The sequence below is a fragment of the Canis lupus genome, chromosome 7 (assembly GCF_003254725.2).
Source record: "Canis lupus dingo isolate Sandy chromosome 7, ASM325472v2, whole genome shotgun sequence".
Classification (NCBI taxonomy): Eukaryota; Metazoa; Chordata; class Mammalia; order Carnivora; family Canidae; genus Canis; species Canis lupus.
In genome coordinates, this window is record NC_064249.1 from 20,632,123 (window position 1) to 20,659,936 (window position 27,814).

Here is a 27,814-nt window from a genome sequence, read left to right on the forward strand (position 1 = left end):
CTTTGTTATCTTACTTTTGGTTTATTGTACTTACTTACATTACCTACTCTGTTCTTGTGAGCATGTAGCATTTGTCTTTGCAGATCCTTGAGTTTGCAACCCCTGGTATACCTATGTGTATCACAGAACTTAAAGAAATAATTCCAATAAAGAGGTAGAAACTGGATGACTTAATAAAGAATGTGGATCAATAAAGAGATGGTGGTAGAGGCAAAATACTAAGCCAAATCAATTACGATGCCTAAATTTTTGTTTCATTAGCTATTAAGTTACTTACTTACATTTCTGGGTTTAATGAAATATAATAGCACAGTAAGTACAGAACAGTTACTAATTCTTTCTCTAGATTTGGCTAAGTTCACATAGCCAGCGAGGAGTCAGAACTCTCTTTTTTCAGGCCAGGGTTATGTTTGCTTTTAAATCTCAAAACATCAACTACTAAGAATAACCTTATTCAGACAAGAGGGGTCATGTTTTTAGAATAGGAGGAAGTGACATTATATAACATCAGAATTTCTAAAAGAACTAAATTTCTGAATTTTATATACAGATTTCCACTTATTTGTAGTAATTATATATATGAGCAGTTTTATCTTAAGACACATTACACAGTAAGATATATCACAACATCAGATTTTGTCTATGTTTAAAACCTTCTGAAATGGCAACTTAGTAAAATGTTTAAAAATTCTTCTGGGCTATAAAGAGTATTACATTATTTAGGTGGCTGCCTCCTGACAAAGTCTAATTCTTGTTCTTTGTAACAAAAACCAAATTTATCAGCCTGCTACTATTTCTGAGAAGTTGAGTACTATTTTTCAGTATTCAAGTTAAAAGATCTCTGGCCAGCAGACTAAAATGTTTGTTTTATAATTGCCTGCTAAACTATGATAGTTTGTTTCCAGATGGTGCCCTTCCTTCAACCTGCACACAGTCTCTCCTTGTTCGGAGCTATTCAACCTCCTGCTGATCCCACCACCCCCACCCCTATTTAAGGCTACAGAGAGGAAATCCTAAGGAGGAGATTTCCCCCCCCTAGTCTCCAGCAATTTTTTGGTGACGTAATATGTGGGCTGAACTTGAGTTTACTGAGAAAGAGAGGGAATCACTATTCAAGGGTACTGTATATACAATCTGGGTCAGCTGCAGCTGGTTACTGCACTTCTCCATGTGGCAGACAGAGCAAAGCCACAATGCTTTCTCTGCCGGATTAAAGACAGCCCACAGACCAGAACTTCCACTATACTACTTAAAATTACATAGGTGGCTTGTCAAGTTCAATCGATTAGTGTTGTAAGAAGAAAAAGAAGTTCCTTATTACAGCTTGGATTCGACGGTCCAAAACAAAAATGCAATTGCCATTAAAGTCACAGATGAACAAACTTCTACACTGATTTTTAAAGGCAAGAATAAGAGCAGCAAGTTTCTGGGTCTGCTTTATCAACAGATGCATAAAGGTATTTTATTCTTTTATTTTTATTTAAAATTCTGTGTATATCAAAATTTTACATTTGTAGAAGTTTCAAAATCTTTTATTAAACAAATAATTTAAAAATCTACTATAATTTATTTTAGTTGAAAAAGATTTTCTTTTGCACCTTTATGTAAAAACTGATCATTATGTACTTTGTGATGATTAAGGCAGGATTTGAGGTTCAATTTAATAATATTTAGTATATGTGCTTATAAATTGATACATACATGCTAGGTTTCAGACAAGTGCTTTAGTGACACTAGAAAGAAATTTTAACAAATAAGATTCATGTATAAGGTTTATAACACAGTGATTAAAAACAAAGGGATACAAACAAAAGAGCTGTAAACAGTCTCTCTCCACGCAATTACAGTGTGTGTATGTCTGTGTGTGTGTAAGTTCATGTATACTGTTAGAGATCTTAAAGTATAGCTACAAAACACAGCTAAAAAGATACAAAATTAACTGAAGGGCTTTGCAACAATCCCTCAGTTATACTATAACTAAATATCAAGCAGAAATTTTTATAAAGGTTTAAGATAAGCCTATGACATTTCTTGGGAAAATGCAAATTTTTAAATAACTTTCCAGGCTTGCACGTAACAGTAATTGAACCTGGGTAATAGAAATTAAAACTGCTATATGTAGAATTACTTAAAAAAGCAAAGTTATGAATATATATATTAAAAAAAAACCTAAAACTTTATAGATTAGGATTAAGGAAAAAAAATAAAATGTGATAGAAGTATTATGTAAGTAGTCAGCAGTAAGCAGAAAATAAAGAACCCAGAAGATAACAGTTACTTAAATACATGATTGAAAGACCAAAAATATGTAATATTTTTAGACAGACATAATTCTGGTAACCATACATGAGGTTTCTTTCAGTATTCTACTTTGTTTAATTGTATCATGAAAACAATTAAAAATAAAACTACTAGTTACCATGAGTAAGCTTTCACACCAGACACTTAAATTTTTTATCATTTGGGTATCCTCTGTTCTTTTAAATGCTAAAGGCATTAAATGGTAAGAATCTTCAATAAGCAAATAGTTATAAAGCTCAGATTTTTTCAAATTTACTTTCATGTTTTTTCCTTAAAGATTCAAACTCTAAATCCTGGGAGGATCTCTGTTAAACATATTTTACAAGAAACTGATAAAATGTCCAAGCAATACTGGATCTGAAATACTGCCACCTCTCTCTTTTCTGTTGTGTTTGCTATGAAAAGTGCAAGACCTCGTTAAATCTCAGTTCTTACTGAAGCCGAGGCAAGCACTGACTCTGAAACCCCAAACACACAGTTAACTACTATCCCTTTCTTTAATATCTCCAGGGGACGAGACTGTTCTCAAGTCTCTCCCCAGAACATAACTCACAATCTAGAAGTATCTACAGCATCTTTGATGCTTCATAAATTTAGGCTCATTGCCTCATGCTGTTTTCAGTGCGTGACATAGCCAGTTAAATGCCTCTACACGTTTACCATCTGAAAGGAAGTAAATTCTGATTTTTATTTCTTCTCTTTAGTAGCTGGCAATGTAGCAACTATTAAGAGAAACAGTATTAATAAAATTAACCTAAAGCATGGACGACTTTTTCTTTTTCTTTTTTCTAAAAACAGCCAAGTAAAGGCATAGATTTAAACTTAAGTATACTGTAACTAATTTATAACATTCTCTTGGGACCTAGGAAAGTTCTAACATATACAGAAAGGTTTTATGAGGTAACACAGATTTATAGATCTTACACTTTTAAAACTGAACGTGGTGGGAAAATATTAAAAAAGAGAATGTTTTCAGAAATGTAACAGTAAGTGTATTTTTAAAACCAGTTCCTTACTCATGACGTAGCTCGTCTACTACTTAAGAAATGTGGCTCCTTATTCTTCTTTCGGTGACAACGAAGTCATTACTTTTATTAAGGTCAAAGAATTATATTTATTTTTAAAAAACCCTTTTAGTTGCCTCCTTTAAATTAAAACTTAGATCAGATTCTCTTATGCACACAGTGGTTTATCTTATGATTTGATCATGTATAGGAGCCCACAAAGAGACAAAGCAGAACACACCAAAGTGAAGCTATTGCTTTTTTAATTTCACATTTTTGTTCCTTCATGACAATACTTATGTAAAGTTATGATAACAGTCTTGGGTTCTATGGTCTTAGCTGTTCCATAGAAAGCTGTGTTTAGTAGGAATACAAGCTGTTCAAATCAGAACACTGTTCACGAAATTCTACTTGTTCTGAAGTTGCAATGATAGCTTCTGAATTTCTCGTTTTTGTAGCTTATTTCATAGATTATTTAAGTAAAATAGTTTTATGATCTAAGAGTTTCTATTCTATTATTAAAATGAAATGAGGGAACCTGAGGACTAGTAAGTTTATGTAAGAGAAATACTGTGTATTTTACTGTCTCAATTTTAAAAATAAACTATATCTAAATTCCATGACTCTGCAAATATAACAAGAAATCTTGTATCAGTAACCCTAGTACAATAAAAGTCCTTTTGTTATAAAATAGATGACTTTTAAGGTCTAAATTTTCTACTGACATCAGAGGCAAAATATAAAAAAACCTAAAAGTACTCAGATAAGTGTGCTTTTGATTATCAGCAATAGAAGGCTCCTGATATAAATATGGAATAGTCTTGTGCTCATTCATCCAATTTTGATATTAGTAAGAGAAAAATACTTTTCCACACTCCATCCACTTGTTGCTTTATGTTCATTATCACTCCACTTTGAAAGCACCATTTATTTGAAAACACCAGGGGACATGGTTTTAGAAAGTAGCAGTCATCTTTAGGACTGCAGTTTTAAAAGAGTCCTATTTCCTTGATTGTTAATAACCTTTTTTGGGGAGGAGTGTTCATAATCACGAGTTAGATATGTAACTGTCAATGGGTATAATACATACAGAAGGAAAGGAACGACAGCAGAAAATACAGAATTGAAAAATGATGGAAAGAGAGCCGATCAAAAATGATCCACAAATACCTTTCCATAAATAAGTAATGGGTCCATGTAAAGACACACAGACCAGGAAAAGACGGAAAAACAAGATGTACAAAGTTAAGGTTCCTCCATAGTTATAGCATGACTAGGATAAAAATCACAGATCTAGAAAAGTAACGAGTAGAAGATGTGACTCCAACCTGAGTGCTAATTCTGGCTTCTCTGGGACTTTCTTTGTAAAAGGGTATACATTCATAGTGTTGTGAATGCAAATAGTTACTGTGTATTAAATACTATAGAAATGTAAGGGATTACTATGCTATTGGTGATAGAAAATAGGACAGAATATATTGCCATATGCTGTAGTGTTTAATGAAAAAGAAAACATGAACTCTGGAGTCTTTTGCCTAGGTTCAAATTCTGCCTCCCTCTCTTAGAAGCTGCGTGACTCTGGGTAAGGTACTTAGTTTCTGGATGCCAGTCCTGAAAATAAGGACTGTAATAATCTACCTCAGAGGGTTGTAGTTACAAGTAGTTGACTTAATACATGCAAAGGAACTTAAAACAAGGCCAAGTACCCAGTAAGTAAGTACTGTTATTGCTGCATTGCTACTATTAATTGGAGGGAGAAACAACTTGGGACCTGACTTCTCAAATCAAAAAAACAAGAACTTGGATGGAAAGTGGGACAGAAGAGCTCTGTCTTAGTGTATCCACTACTGTCCTTCAAAAACAGCAGACAGGGGTTAAGTTTATGAGAGTGGGAAGGTGGGCCCTGTGCTACAGCAGCCTGCTTGTGCACCCGATGAAGTGGCACATCTTACCCCTTCTACTGCTCCTACTGCTGAGGGAGGGAACTCATGGGAAAGGAAGAAGATGTGGTTCTTAGAGCTAGTGCTAACGTTTCCTCTAGTGTTTCTACAGAAATTGTACCAGAAGGGACAAGTGTTTCTCTGTCATAGCAAAAATGAAACATTTCAAGCACATGTGTCAGCAATATGTGCCACTGATATCGACACTGACTGAGGAGCCAGGGAACCCGAATTCTTGACCTGGTTCTAATCCTACCTATTTGTGTGGCACTGGTTTTCAACATGCACATGTGCACAAAGAGGTTCTTGAAAGAGATGGTCTTTAAGGCATTTTCCAACTCTAATAATCATATTCAATTACAGAGAGTTTCTTTCCTTGGCAATAGTTACAGAAAACTATTGAAATTTTACTAAGATACAGTTCAGGAGAATTTTAGAAAAATGGACCTGCTTAAAAAAACAAAACAAAACAAAACAAAAACACTGCTAACTCACCCGTAAGCTTAGAGTATATATATATGACTATGGTTTAGAAAACACAAGGACCGGGTAGCCCAGGTGTCTCAGCGGTGTAGCGCTGCCTTCAGCCCAGGGCGTGATCCTGGAGACCTGGGATGGAGTCCCACGTCAGGCTCCCTGCACGGAGCCTGCTTCTCCCTCTGCCTGTGTCTCTGCCTCTCTCTCTCCCTGTGTCTCTCATGAATAAATAAATAAAATCTTAAAAAAAAAAAAACCACAATGACCTACAATAAATGACTGTAAAAATTCTCTCATTCTTAAACTTGTTACTAATCCCAAAAGGACACGCTACAAAAACAAAAAATATGATGCCAAAACTTTCTGGTCTGAGATTTGTCTAAAAATGTTTCTGTAATTTGATAGATAAAAAACATAATTACTATAATAGGGCCAACCTAATTAAAAGCATGTAATATAAATATAAACTAAAGTCACCTGCCATTAGCTTTAATACTAGTTAGGGAAGACTGCTTTAATCCATGCCTTAGAAACACATTATATACCATTTTCAGAATCTTAAGGCAGTATAAGTAAGCTTTTTAAGCGTAAGAAAAGTGTCTTATTAGGGTCTCAAAGCACCCAAGAACACTAACCCTATGCCTTTGGTCACAGTGGGCATCACCAAAATCTGCTCACTGAGCTGAAAAGTATCATAATGAAGTGGTAGTTGGAGAGCTATTCCCTGAAATCTAAATTTTAAACAAATGCACAGGCATCATGATGTTAAATTTAACAAGTTAATATTAATTCTGGCCCAATTTAGTAAGATCGATACCCAGTTTTCCCTTATTTTTTTTATATTACTGACTTTAAAAGTAGGTTAATATTAATTCTTTTTACTTTTTCCCTTCATTGCTTTGATTTTTAAAAGACTTCATACAACCTCATTTCAAAATGAAGGCTTTTATCTGGACCCTAAGTGCACTATTCTTTCTACTAATGGGCATTGGACATTGCAGAGGAGGACAGTTCAAAATGAAAAAAATAACCCAAAGGAGATACCCTCGTGCCACGGATGCTAAAGAGGAAGCAAAGAAATGTGCATACACATTCCTGGTACCTGAACAAAAAATTACAGGGCCCATTTGTGTTAATACCAAAGGGCAAGATGCAAGTATGATTAAAGACATGATTACCAGGATGGACCTTGAAAACCTGAAGGACGTGCTCTCCAGGCAGAAGCGGGAGATAGATGTCCTGCAGTTGGTGGTAGATGTAGATGGAAACATTGTAAATGAGGTAAAGCTGCTGAGGAAAGAAAGCCGTAACATGAACTCACGAGTTACTCAACTCTATATGCAACTATTACATGAGATTATCCGTAAGAGGGATAATTCACTTGAACTTTCCCAGTTGGAAAATAAAATCCTCAATATCACTACAGAAATGTTGAAGATGGCAACAAGATACAAGGAACTAGAGGTAAAATACGCTTCCCTGACTGATCTCGTCAATAACCAGTCTGTGATGATCACTTTGTTGGAAGAACAGTGCTTGAAGATATTTTCCCGACAAGACCCCCATGTGTCTCCTCCTCTTGTCCAGGTAGTGCCACAGCATATTCCTAACAGTCATCAGTATACTCCTGGACTGCTGGGAGGTAACGAGATACAGAGGGATCCAGGTTATCCCAGAGATTTAATGCCACCACCTGATCTGGGAACCTCACCCACTAAAAGTCCCTTCAAAATACCACCAGTAACTTTCATCAATGAAGGTAAGTTGCTTCTTACTGTTAAAAATGGAAATATGAGGTTAATATATTTTATGGTTTATGAAACAATGCACATGATAAATCCTTATTCTTCATTTTGGTCATGTAATTATACATGAACATTTTTGTTTTCTATTAATCAAGAATTGATTTAAATACATCTCTCAGCTAAGAGTTCCTAAAAATAGCATATTTCTGTATGATTCTGTAAGAAAAGTATTGCCTTCCGACCAAGTTCTTACAATCTGTTACTAATGAGTCCACCATCCACTTGTAATCTCTACAACCATCCTATCAGCCTCCAGCCAGGTCTTCTTGCTGCAAAACAATCCTTTTACCTCTTGCTGCTCTTCTCATTTTCTTCTCCAAAAGGAGCATTTAAAAATTTGCTTCCACTCTCCTTACGCCTACAATTATATCTCCTCCTCACCGCCACTCTCAGACACTCATCATCTACTACTGTACTGAGATGAAGTCTACTCAGGTCCTAGGTTCGTTCCTTCTTTGTTCTTTCCTATCCTGAAAACATCTGGACAACTACCCGTGCCTTCTTATCCTCAGTCTTAAGAGGAAAAGGTATCCCTTCTATCTTCCAAGGCTAAACAAGCTACGATTTGTATCTTGTATAAGTTTTCACTGCGATAAAAAAAATAACACCCTAGAATTGATCCTAATACCTGTACCTCTATTTCTTAATTTCCTCCCTCCCTCACTCCTTCCTTCCTTTCTTATTGGTTACTGATCTCCGAGCCCAGAATACAAAGATGAATAATTCACCTTTGTTTCAGTTTAGTAAGATGTTAACTTTCTGAATATTTTGCTTTTATTTTTACCTCTGCATCTATTTTCTCATAAGGCATTCTCCTGAAATCTTTACAAGTTGATTTGTTTCCTTAGAGTGGAAAGAAAAGCCCAAATACCCAAAAGTGAAAAGTAAATAAATCATACTTCATTCACCTATGGAAAGGGCAGCACATAAAACTGCACATAGACTATGGAATAATTTTAAACAAAAACAGAACAAAGATTGGAAGTACATATATCATAAAGTATCTCTCTGCAGCAGTAGACATCACATCTCTGCTTTCTTGGGCTTCCACATTGTGATATTCTGACTCTTCCTACTTCTCTAAGTCCTTATTTGTATCTTCTTCCTTCTACTACAGCTTGAAAAGTTTTCCTCAAGATCCTCTATGTTACAGGTTTCTCACACCTTCAAGGCTACAAGTATCACCACTGCTCCAATGACTCCTGCCTGGAGCTCTCCCTCCTGATTCTAACCAGTGCTGAATGTTTGCATCTGGATGATCTACCATCACCTCACACAGTGCTGCTTCCTCTCCTGAAATGCCTTCTTCCAGCTTATCTGTCAACCTGGCAGATTTCAAGGCTTAAGTAAAATAATATCTTAAGTGTTATGCATTCCCAGATTCAAACAAACGTATCTTGATGGCTCTTTCCCCAAATTGCTAACTATGCCTTGAACACGTTTTCTACATCACATTACACCAGGTTGTTTGTATGTCTGTCTCCTGCTAGACTGAATGCTTCTGGAAAAATGAACTGTCTTTTCATTTTTCTATTTCAAACACCTAGCCAGGATCAAATTTTGGCACATTGTGCTCAGCATATTTTAAGCTAAGCATTATAATAGATATTTGAGGAATGGATGAATAACTAAAGCTTAAAATAATCTTTTCCCCAACCTAGCATTTTACTTTTAGAAATATTATAGAGGTAATACATATTTATTGAAGAAAATCTAGAAAATACTAATAAGCTTTGTTAAAAGCTTCACTGAATATCCAAATACAAATAAACAAAAGTTAACACTTTGGTAACAACCTTCAAGTCTTTCTTTTTTTCCCTTCTTGTTAACATGGTAATCAATATTCTTGCAATTTAAAAAACTATATTGCTCTTTTACTTTCTCTGTGATTATATCCTTAGGATAAATCTCTCTCTCTCTCTCTCTCTCTCTCCTCCTTAAAATAAATCTCCTTTAGTAAGACTGATGGGTCATTTGATTTTGATTTCTCTATTTTGATTTATGTTACTCCCTATTTCTGAATTTGCATGGCTCATCTCTGTTACTTCCCCTCTGCTGAGTTCTATTCATGTTGCTTTTTCATCTTTCATGGACCTTGTCCCTGATTTCTATTCAGAGCCAGAATTCTAATTTAGATCCAAGTTATCTATGGCAGCAGCTGGAGGATTGAGACTTCTGGATTATTAGCTATGTAACTTTGGGGCAGTGGGCAGGGAACTGCTTTTTACAGTTTCCTGATCTGTAAAATGGAGGATAATAATTGTACTTACTTCATAGAATTTAACACTTGAGGGGTGCTTAGAACAATGCCTGGCACTCAAAATGTTAACTTTTATTTAGGAATGCTATAATAGCTTGTTGACTAATCTAACTCCATTTTCTCTTTCCATCAAAATATATCCTATATTGTCAACAGATCTATCTTCTTAAGCTACCGCTTTGATCACATCACACTTCTGCTCAGCAGTTCCCCATTACACACAGAAAAGGTGCATTTTGCTTAGCCTGGGTAAGAACAATATCCTCCTCAAACTTACTTCTTTAGCTTTCCTTCAATTAATTTCCTTCATAAAATGAGTCAATTCACTGTCTCTGAAATATTTTCCATGTTCTCTGCCTATCAAATTATAAGGTTCAGACCAAAAATAAATAAATAAATAAAATAAAATAAAATAAAATAAAATAAAATAAAATAGCAATTCCTCCTTGAAGCCCTTGTTGACTTCCTTAAAGTGACTGCTCCTCTACATGTATGTTGCTCTACTGTGGGACATAAAGTATATACATTCCTTATATTCCCTCTTGAATTATCAGTTATCTTTATATATACATAAAGTACTCATATACATATCTAAATAAAATGCCTTCCAATTATAATGTAAGCTCCTTCCTGACAGATGGATATTATAGCTCATCTGCAGATAAATAAATGGTTAACTTGTTATTTTTATACAGCTTTGTAAAGCTGTCACATTCCACAAACCTTTATGAAAGTACTTTAATACATTTTACTATACTGGATTCATTCAATTTATACTGTTCTAACTCTCAATAACAACAGGCTAGAATACCATTATCTTAGGTAAATAATCATTACGGACATTCCCATACCCTTTAATTTTCAAAGGAAAGACATGTACAAAATGATCCACTGAGTATATAAAGAAAAAAATACATATTTATTTTTATTATCTTTTTAAAAAGTATATGTTTTGTGTAAGCTGTTTTGTGTAAGCTTTTAATGTATATAACTTAACAGCATAGTTTTTCATATAACATAGATAAACATAATTGAAGTGTGTGGAATTTATTTAACTGATGGAATGTACAATTATGTAGGTATGGAGATGACCACCCTGAAGTATTTTCTGTGGGTGCTGAATCTTAAGTGGATGGTATCAGTTCTAGAAGAAATTATTATTCACATATTCATACACTGACACATTAAAAATGTTTATGTAAAATGTTTATGTTATGTAAAATCTAGATCAGTTCTAGATGTTACTCTACATTGAGCTATAGTGCAGGACTAATCTTGTATTTCAGAATTAAATCTCATGCTAGAGATATAGCATATAAAAAGTCCCATTAAACAGACTTTTGTTTTAATAAAACAATGGTGTTTATATTCCTATTAACCAATCCTTAATGTCAAAATTAAGGGCAGACATAACTTCTGTTATTCACTATTTGTTGCTACAAGTAAATATTAACTTTTTATTTTATTCTATAAATATTGGTCCTTTGATATTCAATGACATAATTAGCTACACCATAAGAATGTTCATTAGAACACTAATAAACATATAAGGGAAAGTGCATAGAATAAAGAAAACCTATTTCCTTTGTTATTAACCTTGGGTAAATGACTTGGGTAAGTGTCTCTGTTCTCTCATTTGTATGGTGAGAGTGCTGGTTGGACTGGACAATTCTAACATCCCCTTCTAGTTCCAATATTTTATGACTCCTATCAAATATAAATTACTATAAGCAGCAATAAACAGACTTGCTATTTTCTTTTCTTTTTATATAATGTGCTAAAATCTTTGTTCATATTATTCTTATCAGACTGGAAAATATGTCTGAGCTGTTTGGATACTTGCACAAAAGGGGCAAAGATGGATGGTCCTCCTGCTGTACTTACACATGCTCTGGCACCAAAAAGTTCATATTACTGTACTCTACATGTAGGAACATGGTCTAGAATTCTGAAGTCTCTAAATGTATAATGTGTATGTATTATTTTAAAAGTGTTTTAGCCACTCACAAAAAAAGCCAAATACTGTATGATTCCACTAATATGAGGTACCTAAAGAAGTAAAACTCATAACACAGAAAGCAGAATGGTTTCTGGTAGAATCAAAAGTTGCTCAATGTGTACAGGGTTTCAGTTCCGCAAGATGAAAAGAACTCTGGACACTGTACAATAAAGAGAAGGTACTAATGCCACTGTACATTTAAAAATGATGGGAAGCTGGTAAACTGTTACATATATCTTACCATCATTTTCCTTAAAAAAGTGTTTTAATGACAAGTTTATATATTTTTTTTCCCTCTCTCCATAATGGTTTATTTCTTTCATTTAGATTAGGACAAAGCAAATGGAACAAAACATTTCCAATCCTCAAATCTCACTGGGAAGTAAATTAATATTGTCATTATTCATTTTACTTTGGAGTATTTTTCAAATTTCTCAGAACAAAAAAATCCCATAGTAAATCAAGATAAAAAAGAAAGTCCCTTAATGTGATTAAAAAATACATGTATTTCAAAACAAATATCAGTAGTATTCTTAATGGTAAAAAACTAAAAGCATCTATATAAAAAAAATTTTGAAATGAGAATACACAACTATGAATTAATGTGGATCTAGGGGTTCTAGCCATTTAATTAATAAACAAAAATGTGTGTATATGTGCATGAGTGTATATATGTGTGTGAGTGAAAATGGTTATAAGAAAAATGCATCTCAAAAGAACTTACCATGAACTTAGAGCAAATAATGCAATACTTTTGTTAGATTAAAAACAATTATCTCCAGAAATGTTACCCTCCCTCTCGCTTAAAAACAAAATGTTAGGAATATAACTACAATACCTGGCAAATTGCCACCAATAAAATTCTTAACTGTTCATGTTCCTCAGTGGCTGTATTTTGGGTTAGTCTTTTACAGAAGAAAACATTATTCTTTTACAAATGGTATATTTATAAAAATAAGTTTATTTCTTGTAGGCAGATGGGACTGGAGAAAGTTCCTTCACAGTGTGTTAGAGCATAAATCTGAGTATCAGGAAACTTGGATTTTGGCAAGACTTTTTTTGTTGCCTCTTTTATACGAAAGATTGTTATGGTGATTAAAGAGGTGACACATATAAACATGCTTTGTGTATGGTCTGACCATCATTAATTATTCCACTTCTCTGTACCCTTCCCTATATGTGCCTTGCTTGGCCATGTATGGGGACATAAAAGGTAAGCATATAAAGTTATACTTGAAAAGCAGTCATTAGAAACTTAATATGCTTTTTAGTGGATAAGCTAATTTTCAAATATTTGTAATGCTTATTAGTATATTTTAAAGATGCAACCGGTTTCAGTGGAATAGTTATATTAACACTTAAAAAAAAAAGAAGGGTACAAAAGAAGGGCTGTTGGATTATGACTTTTAACTAGTTACGGGAAACAACTGATAAACTCTTTAGTAATTAAAAGCTAAAAGTTTGGGTTGCAAGCTGCATTCAAAACTTACAGGTTAATAAACATAGTAACCTATATTACTAAAAGAATCTATTATTGCTTCAAAAAGTATTTGCCTCAGACTTCCCATTCAGAAACGCTGTCCAACATATTTATCTTATACTTAGCTTGCAACCCAATTAAAAAGTTCACCTCTTGAAAGATTTTACTTGCTGACCAATTATTTGAATACTCTAAACTGATTATCTTTCTTGTCCTGTCTCCTATCACAAAGAGCAAAGGATTGGGACAAAGTAAGAAAATAAATGAGAAATTCAACAACTTGAAAATGGGGAGGTTTTTCCTTTTAACTTAATTAAACAGTTTCTTTACAGAAGAAAGACAGGTATGTTAAAGATGGTTCCCATACTCAAAGTATGAAAAAGAATTTTGTCAACCCACTGTTATGTTCAAAATATGGGTTCTTAATGGAAAATACCTTTTGGGAAATAATGTGGCATGACTGGTCAATATTTTTCTTTCTATGAATCAGATCTATTAACTGGAATTGGTTAGTCCTATACAAACTTTAATCATCAAATAAACTAAGGAAGAGAGGCACTGGTCCTTCAATTTCAATGTACAGAATTTCAGTTTCCTGCCTTGAGAAGAATCCAATTGTATGTCAACAAAAATGAAGACTATTTCAAGATTATTCAATGCAAGAAAAAAGGCTAATAAAATTTCTATTTTAAAAGAAAGGTACTTCTAGTCTATACCCTATACCCTATGTGCACCATTATGAATAAATTCCTGAAACCTGTCAATTAATTTATTCCCAATAATATGCATATCTGCAAGTTAAATCTGACCTCTCTAAAACAAAGCTGCTACTTTTCTACTAGTCATTTAAGAATTCCTATTAGGCAATGATATTTATGGTAGAGAAAGTGGTAAAACATTTAATATAAGAATGTCTTATAATCTAACTCTAGAGCAGAAAGTAAGCAACATGTGCAAATAATAATTAAAAAATATTTCTGCCAAGATCAACAATACATATGGGGCTAAGATAGGTTAATGGCTTATTTATAAAAATAAATACAAACAAATATTATATTCTGATATTTACTATCTTTTCTTAGGAGAAAAAAGCAGCTAAAAGCACTACTAATTTTATACACATGTTCTGGAAAAGGATTTCAACTAAATTTTCCTAAATCTTTTGATCAAATAAGTCTAACAGGCATTCAAAATGCAAATGTAAGCCTACCACTAACAAGTGGGTTGAAAACTAAAGTTAAAGATCATTTTAAATTTGCATAAAATGAAGTCTTATCAAACTAAAGCTTTAGAAAACCCAGGACTCTCCAATTTGCTTAAATATCCAAGGGCCTTTTAAATAGCAGAGAAGAAGAAACAAATGCTATTTTACAGATATTTTGTCAACATTCAAAACCTTGATGTTTCTCAGTATTTTATAGCTATTTAAATAACCCAATGAAAGTCCAATGCTGAATATATACTTAAATATAGAATGTAAATTGCCAAAACTATAGTCAAATGAGTGCAGAGCAAACATTTACAAGGGTGACATTCATAAACAATATAAAGGTGACATTTGCAGAATAAGCAAATTTCTGAAATGAGAAATATTTATGTGGACTGCAACAAGACCACTTCATGTGTGCATTAACCACAACACTGCTTAAAATGAGAGCAATGTTCCTCAGCTATCTTTGACTATTGTGGAAGTGACAACTTAGACCAAGTTTGGCTACACTGAAGAAATCAGTTTCAACCTTACAGCCTACCTCAAGAGCTCCAAGTACCACCCTTAGCCATTTATATTTCAGAGGTACCATACTTGGAACTCCTTTCTAACATGATGCTCTCTTCTGATTCCATCCCTCAGCTCAGGTGACCCATGTGTGGTTGTAATCAGACTCAACACCTCCACTTGCCTAATTCCTCTTCAATCTTCAAGATTCAGCCCACATATAGGTAGATTTTGATCTCTTTTCTGCAAATCTAGGTTAACTATTTCTGACCAGTGTTCCCATATGCCTGCATAACTCCATCAGAAGCACTTGTCATACTGTTGTGGAATTCTCTCTTTACTTGCCACTTGACTCTATGGTTGTTTCTTTACCCCTTGAGCCTAAAATTTTCTAACCTGTAACAGATGCAGAAAAGACACATCTAAAAAAAATAATGTAGAACTGAGGAAATTCTGGAAACCACGGTGGCTACCAGGAATCATTTAGTTCACCAAATATTTGAGTGCCTAAGTGGGCTTCACCTGTGGATACACAACCAAAAGACAGTGTCTTTGCATATGGGAAATTGTAGGAATAAACAAATTAATATATTACCATGCATTACACAAAATAATCTAAGAATGGATCTGGAAATTAGACTTCACTTTTCCTTCTATTTCACTCCCATGTATAAAATTAAAGTTCTATAGATTTCATCCGATCTGAACTACATCTATTTGTCTCTGACTTGATTATAATGCATACTTCTGTAATGTTTAGTAGCTCATATGTGATTGGAACAGAAGATGAATATCAATAAAACAAAGAAGTCATACTGGTTCATTGGGAGTATTTCCAAGCTATACTATGTTTTGCCACAAGTGTCAACAGCCAAATATGAAGTATCTTAACAGCTAACATCAGCTGTTATTTTTCATGCAAGATTTTATAGAACATGAGGGTTTTCAGGAATATGCTGTTTTCTACAATAGAAATGACTGTGCATTCAACTCTGATTAACCATATTAAATGTATTCCTTAAATATGCACATATTTATTGAGCTACAACTGTGTGTCAGGGACAGCAACAAGCGAGGAAAAAAAGGCAACTAATAGTTACTGATGACGACTACTCTGCGAAATATTGTGTTAAAGATTCTGAATACTTTGTAATTTAGATTCAGTAATTGATAAAGTAGGAAATATAAAAATAATTCACACTGAATTTTAATGGAATGTAATCTAATTTATATCCAGTCTGAATATCTCAGAATATTATTTTTATCATAGTCCTCACTACATTAAGAACCTATCTATAAGCTTTCACAGACTAACCAATATCCTCATAAATACAGAAGCATAAATTGTTAACAGAATTTTAGCAAATCTAGCAATATTTAAAAACACTAATACACCATAACCATGGTCATGACCATGACCAAGTCAAGGTTATCCCAGGAATACAAGGTTGGTTTAACATCAAAAAATAATTAACAGAATTTACCTATTAACAAAAAAAAAAACCTTATTATCTCAGCAGATAAATAAAAGCTTTTGACAAAATCCAAAGCCCATCATGATAAAAACTTAGAAAACTAGGAATAGAACAGACAAGAATTTTTAAAGGAGTTACTATAGCTTAAAGGATATTCATAATGAATGCAAGATTGGAAATTACAGAAGAGATATAAAACTATAAAAAGGGAATCAAATTGAGGGCGCCTGGATGGCTCAGTTGGTTAAGTGCCCAACTTGATCTCAGCTCAGGTCTTGATCTCAGCATTGTGAGTTCAAGCCCTGCATTGGGTTCCACACTGGGCATGGAGCTTACTCAAAAAAAAAAAAAAAAAAAAAAAGAAGAAGAATCAATTTGAAATGAAAAAAAAAAAAATTCAATACTTAAAATGTAACCCAAGAAAGACCTTCCAGTTTCTCAGATCCTTTTTACTAGTATTTGTAGTATTTAGTCATTGTATCATAATTTTTAAAAGTCTGAAAGAGAAATATCAAGAAAACAAAAATGTAGGCTAGAGATTTTGTGTGTGGTTTTCGATTTCCTTGTATTTAAAATGTGAAGGAAAGTTGATTTATTTACTGACTGATAGCCTGCTAACAGTTAAAACATAGTCTCCATCCTCAAGGAGCAATCTAGAGGGAAGAGTTCAGTCTGTAGAACCCCTCCTAATGATGCAACTGTGTAACTATTTATTTAATGAGATAAATCCTTCTCCAACTAGCGCAAAGGGGACCCTGTGTATATTGGCACAGTATAGACGTGTTAAATATACATTTCTCAAAATTTCAATAATCCTATTCCTATTATCATTATAGTGCAGATTTTCTTATATGAATTTTACTAGACTAAATATTTTCACGTAATTTCTAAAAATTGCATATGTTAAAATTTAAATATTTCTTGTAAAGTATAAAATTTGACAATTGGAATTTCTACATCTTTTTTTTGTTGTGGTTCTAAAAGATCTGTGGGGTAATTCTTATTTCTGAATCACTTAATATTATTACATGCTTATAAAAAAACCAAAGGATCAAAACACTGAAGAATGGTGCAACTAAAGAATGTTCAGTAAAACTCAGAAGAGATCTTTCTTTAGATCTAAGAAATGTGGAAATCACAATTTCAAGAGTCAGATCCTCTACAAAGGATTTCACAAAAAGTTTTGTCATTTAAAAGATATGAAGAACTTACTAGTATATTTAAAAATAGGGAGGGAATCCATAAAACTATGAAATAACATGGGAGCAAATGTAGCCAGCAGTCCAGAGCATGGGATTAGAAAGAAATGGGTTTAAACCTAGGGCTTATTACCTTCTAAGATACAGGACGTTAGACGAGTTAACTGTTTCATCTATAGAACATCTGTAAACTATCACAAGGTCATTGTGTAGACTAAATAAGAAAATTACTGTTAGTCATATAAATTGATACAATTCTTTAGAAAGGCATTTTGCCAACATTCCTGAAATGTATTCTTATGGGCTGTTGAATGGGGGAAAAAGTTAACGGATTCTAGAAGGTTGGGAAACTCTGATTTATTTCAGGGCTTCTTAATCTTTAGTATGTGCATGTACACTGTGGGTTTCCAAAAAGGTAACAGAATACTTAGCAATAATGAAACTTATTTGACCATGGTAGGCTGTTTTCATTAAGTACCTTAAGGGACTAGTGTGTCCCACTGAAAGAAAATTTTGGAAACTGTATACCAGGCCCTATGAAAAGCTATAAAAGTGCTCACACCCTCTTGATCCATAGATCCCATAGCATTATTGTAAGTAAATATTTGAAAAAATGAAGCCATAAGAAGACATTTTTTGCACTTTTATAATAGCAAAAATTAGATGAAACCTCAATATCTAATGACCAAGGAATAAACAATGATATATCAATGTTAAAATTTTTATTACAGTTACTACAAGTGCCAGAATGAAGACTGTAGTCCCAAGGAAATTTCTGTTAAAAGACAGAATCCAATTTTCCATGTGTGCCAGAATTATGACAATAGAACAATGTATGTATATGGACAAAAACTCACAAGAACAGTGGAAAATGAAACAAGCTAATGTTCCAGATAGTGGGACTGGGGTAACCCTTTTATTTAGTTACTTTAACTTTTATGGTGTTGTGTATACAATAGATAAAAAGTGGTATCAAAAAGTGGTATCTGTAAAGAAAGATACAGAGGTAAGACTTTTATTAAAAACTACTTTAATATGGCCCTGTTCCTATTAAGTTTTCTGGTAATTCAATGATATTTTAATTATAGGACCATTCAAAGACTGTCAGCATGCAAAAGAAGCTGGACATTCAGTCAGTGGGATTTATATGATTAAACCTGAAAACAGCAATGGACCAATACAGTTATGGTGTGAGAACAGTTTGGATCCTGGAGGTTGGACTGTTATTCAGAAAAGAACAGATGGCTCTGTCAACTTCTTCAGAAATTGGGAAAATTATAAGGTAAATCAGCGATCCAGACCTGGGAAACAGGTGGAACAAAACAGCTCTTGCAATAGCAGCCATTCCATGCAATAAAGAAGATAAAGTTTAAAAATAACTATCCATATATTCTTCATTATCTACCTTTGTCAAAAAGATAATTCTCATCTCCAGCTTTAAAGTCTAAAGTAAAAGGGAAACTGAAGATATCCTTTAGAATATAAGGGAAGGGAGAAGAAATGTGTGGGAAATATCAGAAAGGGAGACAGAACATAAAGACTCCTAACTCTAGGAAACGAACTAGGGGTGGTGGAAGGGGAGGAGAGAGGGGGGGTGGGGGTGAATGGGTGACAGGCACTGAGGGGGGCACTTGATGGGATGAGCACTGGGTGTTATTCTGTATGTTGGTAAATTGAACACCAATAAAAACTAAATTTATTAAAAAAAAAAGAAGATATCCTTTAAGCTGCCCCTTTTTAGTCTGGATGATTTATAAATATATTTAATATATTTAATTATATATATAAAATATGTATAAAAACAAATATATAAAATATAAATGTATTTAATTCTTAGCAAAGACTATTACTGATTCCATTTTCTAAAAAGACAACTGCTTTTATGACATTTGTATGCATCAGCAACTGCAGTTAAGCAATATTATGAAGTACAGAACTTCAAAAAAATGACCCCTTTCTTTAGAACAAATTACCTCTGATAATCATCCCCTCATGTCTTAACCTGGTAACATCAGACACCGGTGCTGTGAGGAAATAACATACCAGATCCATGCAATCATAATTTTAGAAAAATAAGCAACTAATCTTTGTTAATAATTTTGATATTTATATGCTAATTTTATGAGTGGTATACATTGTCCAGTTTAAGGACAGCAGATGGGTGAAATTAATATTGTCTAGATGGTCAATTCTTCATTCAAAATTGTGAAGTAACAGGATTACTCACTTTTAGGTGACATTTTAATGGCAGTTAAAAATAAGACATTAATACATCCATGTCAAAAGTTATATAAATTTCTAAACAAATAATTAGGGGGAAAAAAAGTCCCGCAACACAACCTCCTTGAAAACACAATGTTAAGATGAGGTTTACCAAACCCTACACTGTGCTGCATACTTGCGATGATAAATGCTTACTGAAAGAGGAGAGTTCATGTATTTAATTTTTTAAAGACAGTCTACATTTTTTCCAAGGTGGAACTCCAAAGATTACTGTTACATCTTCTGATATTTAATTATACAGAGCTTAAGACGACAATTTGCTTTACAATAGATACTATCTGTTTATTTTTAATGAGTGATAATAATGTTAGATAGCCTTTCTGACTGGTAGGGTTGGCAGACTTTCAGAAAAAAAAAATTGGGTTCTTTGTGTATGAGAGATCAGAAATCCTTTTAAGGGATTTGGTAGTTCACTAGGTTAATGTTTTCATTCCCTAAGAATAATTTTCATTCTCTTTTGCCTTTTTCTTATCCATAACATTTGAAGCTAGCTGTACAAATAAATACAGACAAACTATGAGAAAGCAAAACAAACAAGGTGACTAAGTGGGGCTTATAAAGATCAGGTGATCCATTAAGAGGGAAGTTCACATTACCACTTAAATGGTGAATATTTTTTATGTTATCAAGGTTTAAAATTTATCTGTAAAAAGGTTTACTATCTCTACACTTATTTATGCACTCATGCTGTCTATTTGTTAACAGAAAGGATTTGGAAACATTGATGGAGAATATTGGCTTGGACTGGAAAATATCTATATGCTTAGCAATCAAGATAATTATAAGTTGTTGATTGAATTAGAAGACTGGAGTGACAAAAAAGTCTATGCAGAATATAGCAGCTTTCGCCTTGAACCTGAAAGTGAATTCTTTAGACTGCGTCTAGGAACTTACCAGGGAAATGCAGGGGACTCCATGATGTGGCATAATGGTAAACAGTTCACCACACTGGACAGAGATAAAGATATGTATGCAGGTGAGTAAGAAAAAAACTGATGTGTATTCTTTGCAGAATCACTAACTGATATAATCACTAACTGCATAATCATATGCATTACACAGAACCCTGCTATTAAAGTATATGTTACTAAAAAGCTTTCCAGAAAGGTAATTTTGGACTCAGTCATAGGTTACATAAGCTGCTGAAAGTTTAGAATCTCTTTTATAAGGCAATCCCAAAGTGTGAATGAATTCTGTGAAAAACAAAGTTCTACTATTCTAATTTGGGGGTGGGGTGGGGAACAAAGCAAAAACTCATTCATCTGGAAATAAAACACTCTAATGCCTAAAATTCGTGACAAACTACCACATGCCAGGCACTGCTATATGTGCTACGGATACAGCAGTGAACTAAGTTCCTGCCCTTCTAGAGCTTACTCTCTAGGAGATAAGATGATTTATCAGGTGGGATAAGTACTCTAATAAAAATAAGACCAGTGAGGGAACAGTGAGTGATGAGTAGCAGGGGATGAGATGGGTGCTATTTTCCACAGCATGGCTGTGAAAGGTTACTTTGAGAAGCTAACGTTTGAATGCCTGAAGAGAGCGAAGGAAGCCGGCCATCTGGGTACATGGCTTTGATAAAGACATTTTTTAGTACCCACATGAAGGAGAACAGTAGGACTGAAACTCGTAATAGGAACAGCAAGAAAAGCTTGACTCAGAGGGGAAATTAATGTTCTCTTTAGAAAGAATCAATTAGGCCATCCAGATATAACTCTTAACATTAATTTTCATATACTTTTGCCTTTTTAACCCAGGTCTGTGGCCCCAATAAAGAGATATCCCCCCTGAAAACTGATCTGTTTTTCTGTCCAGCTGTATCTTGGCCAGGAGCACACAGTCTCCACAATAACCTATTTTATGAAAGCAAAAGAAAAAAAAAAAGGAAGAAAGATATAACCAAACTATACCATATTTACAGAAACACATTTGACTACTGGTACTGCCATTCTATTGCATATGATTCTGTGCTATTTTAAGAATTCAATTTTCCCAAATTTACTCTTTTAGCAACTCCGTATCTTTCCCAATCTCTCCAATCCCTACCTCCCTCTTTCTCTTTCACAAATGCAATTTATGTTTTATTTACACTGTTACCCAAAAAGTTAAATCACTTAACTAAAAAAAGCATGTAGTAAGCAAGCAAAGGGCAAGATAAAGGCAATTCGAGTGATCTTTCAAGTAGCTGATACTTCAGGAACAGTAACAAAATGAATGAAGAACAAAAATAAAGATAAAGGTAACTGAAATCAGTAAGAGAAACCCAAATTAAATCATTCCAAAGGTGGAGTAGTTTTAGATGGTTTGCAGAGTCCCACACTTAGAAGAAACCTTTACTTTGATATCTCTATTTTTTTTCCTCAAAGGAAACTGTGCTCACTTTCATAAAGGAGGATGGTGGTACAATGCCTGTGCACATTCTAACCTAAATGGAGTATGGTACAGAGGAGGCCATTACAGAAGCAAGTACCAAGATGGAATTTTTTGGGCTGAATATCGAGGCGGGTCGTACTCCTTGAGAGCAGTTCAGATGATGATCAAGCCTATTGACTGAAGAGAGACAGTCTGCAACTCAAATGACATAGAACTCCGTATTTTTCAGTTCCTAAAAATGTAAATGTTACATGTATATTGTTTTGCACAACTCATTTCTACAGATACAGTTTTTAAAGTAATTTTACCGTAACTGTACAAGGAGATTTATGAATGCAGTTTCGTCTTTCCTCAGTATACTGCAGAAGATTATTTGTGCCCATAACCTTAGCTATTTTAAAAATTATATTGAGTAAATACGGGCAAAGTTTGTTTTATAAAATGTAAATATTTGCCACAATATGTAACAAATCTTAGCTTTATTTTAAATCAAAATTGAATACATGTTCAAGAACAATTTATTTAAAACTTTATGAGATTGCTCTAACTTCCAACAGAAAAATAATTTTAAGATTTCAAGCCAAGTAATACATTTTATTTATAAAAATATAGACAGGAAATTAGAGAAAACTCTAGTTTTGCCAATAGAAAACACATTTTGCATAGAATAAAAGTTATTTCAAGTTGAATTTGTGCCTCTCACATGAAATGATTAGATCCAAATCCTTAGCATATTTTGTGCCGATTTCCTAAAAGTAAGTGACCCATAGTATTTAAATACATATTTTTAAAACAAAAACAATGCAGGCAATATTTAAATAGTCAATTTATAAAAATAGAAATATATAAATGTTTTTTTCCAACATTATCTTCATCTGATCTGTCGAACACTAAAATTTCCTGAAATGCATGTGTTGTTATATCAGCACTGGTATTACCAAAATAGATATTATAAAAATTTAGTAAAGGTTTTCAGATCTGAATTATAACTCTAAGCTTATTTATTAATTCTTGCTCTCCCCACCCACCCCCAAATCTGCCATTCAAGTCAGAAAGCTTGGAGAGCTTTATAAGCATTACCGCATACTGATGGGTGGGACTAGCACAATTTCAAGGAACTGTTAGATATTTAGAGATTCAACAGTTTCAGAGCAGAATCCATAGGGGTTTGGCTAGTCCAGTTTGCTAATTCCTTCTTATGGTGTATGTGTGTCATTTACTCACCTTTGGATTTAACAACTTTATTACCAACCTTCTGGAACAATTTCCTTCCAGAAACATGCTCATTGCTTACAGCTGACCTTCCCTTAATTCATTTGTGAACTAAAATTTTAGCAAAATCTCACAACTTTTACTCAAGCAAAAAGAAAACCCAATCAGAACTGAAGATGAACGTCTGAACAACTCAAGCCCACTAACATGACCAATGTTTTCCTGTCACATGTTAAAATTAAAATTCTGATGAAAGAAAGTAAGAGAACATTAAAACCTTATAGTAATATTATTCTTTATTTTACTTATGGTCATCTTAAAATAGTTCTGAAGTCCCTCCTACCCCCAGAACAACAACAAAAAACCTGGTGTAAGATTTTTGGGATAAATCAGGCATCTAATTGTTCTATCAAATCTTAATTGAATAAAATTTTACTAGGGCATTCCATTTATTGTCAGAACTATAGTATTTCACTTAAATATCCAAAACCCTATCAAAGGCAAGTCGTATGGAATTTTCACAGAAGAGGGATATTGTGTTATTAAAACTAGAGTAAGTCCACATTCAAACTAAAAAACTGGGCTGAATGCTAAACTGCCTTGGCCACTGGGCCTGCTCTGCTCTCCTTCACAGACATGATACAGCTCTGTTCTGGAGTTCCTGGAGAGCAGGGAATAAGCAGCAGAATTATATGATGGCTATGTGTAGGTTCTAAAGTCTGTACTGCTTGGATTTGCGGCCCAATTCACCACTTTATCAGCTGTTACCTTGGGTGGTTTTTATACTTTGTATTCTTACCTATAAAAAACGAGGATATGAACAGTACTGAGCTCACGTGTTTACTATGAAAGTCAAATGAGGTAATGCATATGGTAAAACATTTAGAATAACATCTGACATAAGGACCCTGTAGACTTTGGCCATCAGATTATTACTCTTCATCTATGTGCTTTCTGCCATACTTACCATGGTGCCTTGCGCAGAGTAGGTGATCAACAAATGTGTTAAAAAGAAACACTATCCAAGTTTTCACGCATAAAATTACTTTGATCCATGATCTTCATTTGCAAATCTAACAGAGCTATGTCAAACTATCTGCCTATATTGGATGGATAGTTAAGAGACTGGATCATAAGAAAAGATAAAGAAAAATTAAGGTAGGGATAGTCATGGTAGGAATTTCAGCCAAATGAGGATCTTCTAAGAGATGAAGTAGGTCACTTGTGTGGTCTAATAGCTAGCTACTTTGCAGGTTACCTAGGAATAAAGACATGGTTGCCGTACCTTCTATAAGACTGAACTGTATCCCTGGAGCTGGTTTACAGAAGGATTCAGTTATTTTTAACTAAATAAAATGAAGCTTACCCTAAAAATGACTTAGACTCTTATTTTGTACTCAATGAGAGAGACCATCGATGTCTAGGAAACTTGGCATCTCTGAAGCAGACTTTAAAAACTTGAGATTTTGAATAATGTCAATATTAGACAATGCCCTGAAATTCAGCAGGTATCTACAAATAAATTTATCCTCAGGCTCCAAGCAAATTTTCAGTCTAGTGCTCATTTGACTCTATAACTTATGATATGAGAGTGCTAATTCTTCTAGTGTTATATTTCTTAGGGCTCCTCCTGGTAATAATGTAATAAGCCTGTAAAAACTTCTGCAATCATGAAAATGTTCAAAATTACTTATGAACATGTACTAATATGATATGATTTTTATATACTTAACCTTAATAGTAAGTTTAAGATTATACCCTAACAAATTTTTAGTCTTTTTTAGTATCTATGAAAGATAACCAAGTAAGAAAAGAATGATTTCACTTATAACGCCAAGCCCCCATCCCTGTCTTCCCTCAAAGCCATCTAAAAATAAGTTTTCAATTATATCAGTGGGGTTAATAGTTAAGTTGTAATTCTACAGATAATTGTAAAAAGACTGACAAATGAACTCAAAATTTTAATTTCAATACAGATTTCCAAAGTATTAATATTATTCTCTAAAGCTTTCTTTGAACTATAAATGAAAGTTATAATGCATATCTTTATGGCAAGTCAACTTAACCTCACTTGTCTCAGTTTCTTCACTTGTAAAATATGAATTATAGTATCATTTACCTTATAAAATTGTTAAGAATTAGATAATTTATATAAAACACATAGAGTCAGGCATACAGGATTAACTGCTGAATAAATGTCAGTTATTAAGATTTTTATTATTGTTTTCCTGTTAATAAGGTTTGCTCAAAATGTTACCTTTTTTTTTTTTAACTGCGATTACCGAAACATCATAACCAGAAATGGCACTGGCAAAGCTGCTGAAACTGGGGGAATCTGAATTTTGTTTATGATTAAAATGCAGATATGTATCGCTGCTACACATTATTTTTAAGATAAAAACTCTTAAAGAAAGACTATGAACAGGCTAAAGAAATTAATGCAACCCTAGCCTGAGTCTTTTTATATCACAAGTCCTCAAGTGATCTAAAGTAAACTTCAGAAAATTACCACTGAAGAATGTTACAGGAATTTTAAATATATAAAAAAGAATGAGGGCAAAAGGGATGTAAGTGAGGTAATGGAAAATGCAGATGTAATTTTGGCTAAAGAAAAAGCTAGGGCTAGCTGCCATTTGGTCAGAGCTAATTCTTAGGATTCAAAAGAAAGGGACTGAACATGCTTTATTGCTGTTTTAGAATACAATATATAACCTAGTGAGAAGAGGAAAATAAAGTGCTCCATGGTGTATATTATCTACAAATCAAACCAAAGAAAGGAAAAGGGAATAAAAGTCTTAAAATATCAAAAGCCAAAGACATTTTTTGACCATTAGACATTTTTGAAACCCAGTATTGGAGCCTTTTATATATGTATATGAGTAAAACCCTACCAAGAGGGAAGAGGAAAAATCTCGTTAATTTCCATAGCGCTATAGACAGCTTTGGATTTTGTCAAAATTAACTGAATAAAAATGTGAATAAAAACCTAGTATTTTTTGAAAACACTACACAAGTTAGTAGAAATTTCTCAAACTAAAGTAAAATAAAGAACTGTATCCTATTAGGAGATCAAGATAGGTGAAAATTACTGAAAAATCAAAGAGGATTAAATAAAATCAGAAGATCATTATAAGTTTAGGCATACCTTCTTTAACATTTCATTAGGTTGATGAAGACATCACCTACAAGGTCTGGCAATGAAATGTACTACTTCCATGACATGAGAAAGAAATGAGATTATTCACAAGATAATTATGTCATTCTGAGCCGTTAGTATTAAAGTGGTGTTAAGTTCCATAAGTGTAGGGACAAAGTCCATTTTGTGGCACCAAGCTACTGCTGAGCAAATACCGGTTGGCCAACTGATGTACCAAAAGAAAACACGGGTGGGTAGGAAGTTGATGTATATAAAACTGCCTCATAAATGAATCTGTATTTAAAACAAATAAAGTTACTGCAACAATGAGAAGAGTAGAAAGGGATCATTTAATTAATTCAACCAATATATAATAAGTGCCTACTTTTGTTCTAGATGCTAAGGATAAAACCTTGGGCCAAGAGATAAGACTTATACTCTGCCAAAGGGAGAGAAAGATGAATGAAACATCACAATGAAAATAAAATGGTGCTTTTCAGAATCAAGGATGGAGGGAATATTATATTACAGAAGATTATAAGGATAGCTTTTCTTTTCTTAAAAAACAAAAGGCCTATTATGAAAATCTAACATATCAAAAATTAAGTGTGTGTGTGTGGGGGGGGTGTGTCTATAAGAGTGAGAGGAGTCATATCAAGACACATCAGAATAATGTACTCATGTACTACAGAAAGGCAGATCTTACAGAAACTTTTTTGCTTCTACTTGATCAAAAACAATAAAGAGAACTACAACAATTATTTATTTCTATTGTTTTACAAATATGTTTTCTTTCCCAGAAAACATCCTATGCTTTTAAACTACTGTCTTTTCCCCCTAAACTACATGAATAAAGTAGAAATGGGGCTAGGATATGCACATGAAAAGAATATTTATGTTTCATACACCTTATTTTTATTTTTGCACAATGTCCTATTTTTCTCTCTCCAGCAAAGCAAAGCTTCCCACACCAGATTCTTCAATAAGCCCCTTAAGATTTTTCTCCAATGACAAGAACAAATGAGTGCTGTTAATAATTTTCAGATTTAAAGCAATAATTCTCATATAAAACAATTTTTTCCTTGATATTTGCCAAACTATTCCTCTCCAGAAATACTGCATCCTTATTCTAAGAATTTTTCACTATATT

At 33.5% G+C, this 27,814-nt stretch overlaps 2 protein-coding genes across 10 annotated transcripts in view; one reads left to right on the plus strand and one right to left on the minus strand.

Annotated features, from left to right (window-relative positions):
- On the plus strand, positions 1-26,997 carry ANGPTL1 (angiopoietin like 1). Of its 2 annotated transcripts, XM_035718816.2 has the most exons (6): positions 1-1,457; positions 6,636-7,186; positions 7,310-7,481; positions 18,746-18,939; positions 20,646-20,916; positions 22,310-26,997. In XM_035718816.2, exons 1-6 carry the CDS (start codon positions 1,448-1,450, stop codon positions 22,495-22,497), a joined length of 1,386 nt encoding a protein of 461 aa, XP_035574709.1. In that variant the 5' UTR covers positions 1-1,447; the 3' UTR covers positions 22,498-26,997. The 2 variants fall into 2 exon arrangements, with proteins under 2 accessions (XP_035574709.1, XP_025285955.1); XM_025430170.3 differs by having other exon boundaries at positions 6,636-7,481.
- The window catches only part of RALGPS2 (Ral GEF with PH domain and SH3 binding motif 2), a 158,409-nt gene that overhangs the window by 43,918 nt on the left and 86,677 nt on the right, over positions 1-27,814 (minus strand). The gene's annotated exons all lie outside the window — the stretch shown is intronic.

What these genes read in the sequence shown, in the direction of transcription:
- ANGPTL1 (XM_025430170.3), top strand. An exon ending in GAAATTGGGAAAATTATAAG is followed by an intron (nt 18,940 to 20,645) that starts GTAAATCAGCGA and finishes ATTTGTTAACAG; the next exon opens with AAAGGATTTGGAAACATTGA. An exon ending in AGATAAAGATATGTATGCAG is followed by an intron (nt 20,917 to 22,309) that starts GTGAGTAAGAAA and finishes TTTTCCTCAAAG; the next exon opens with GAAACTGTGCTCACTTTCAT.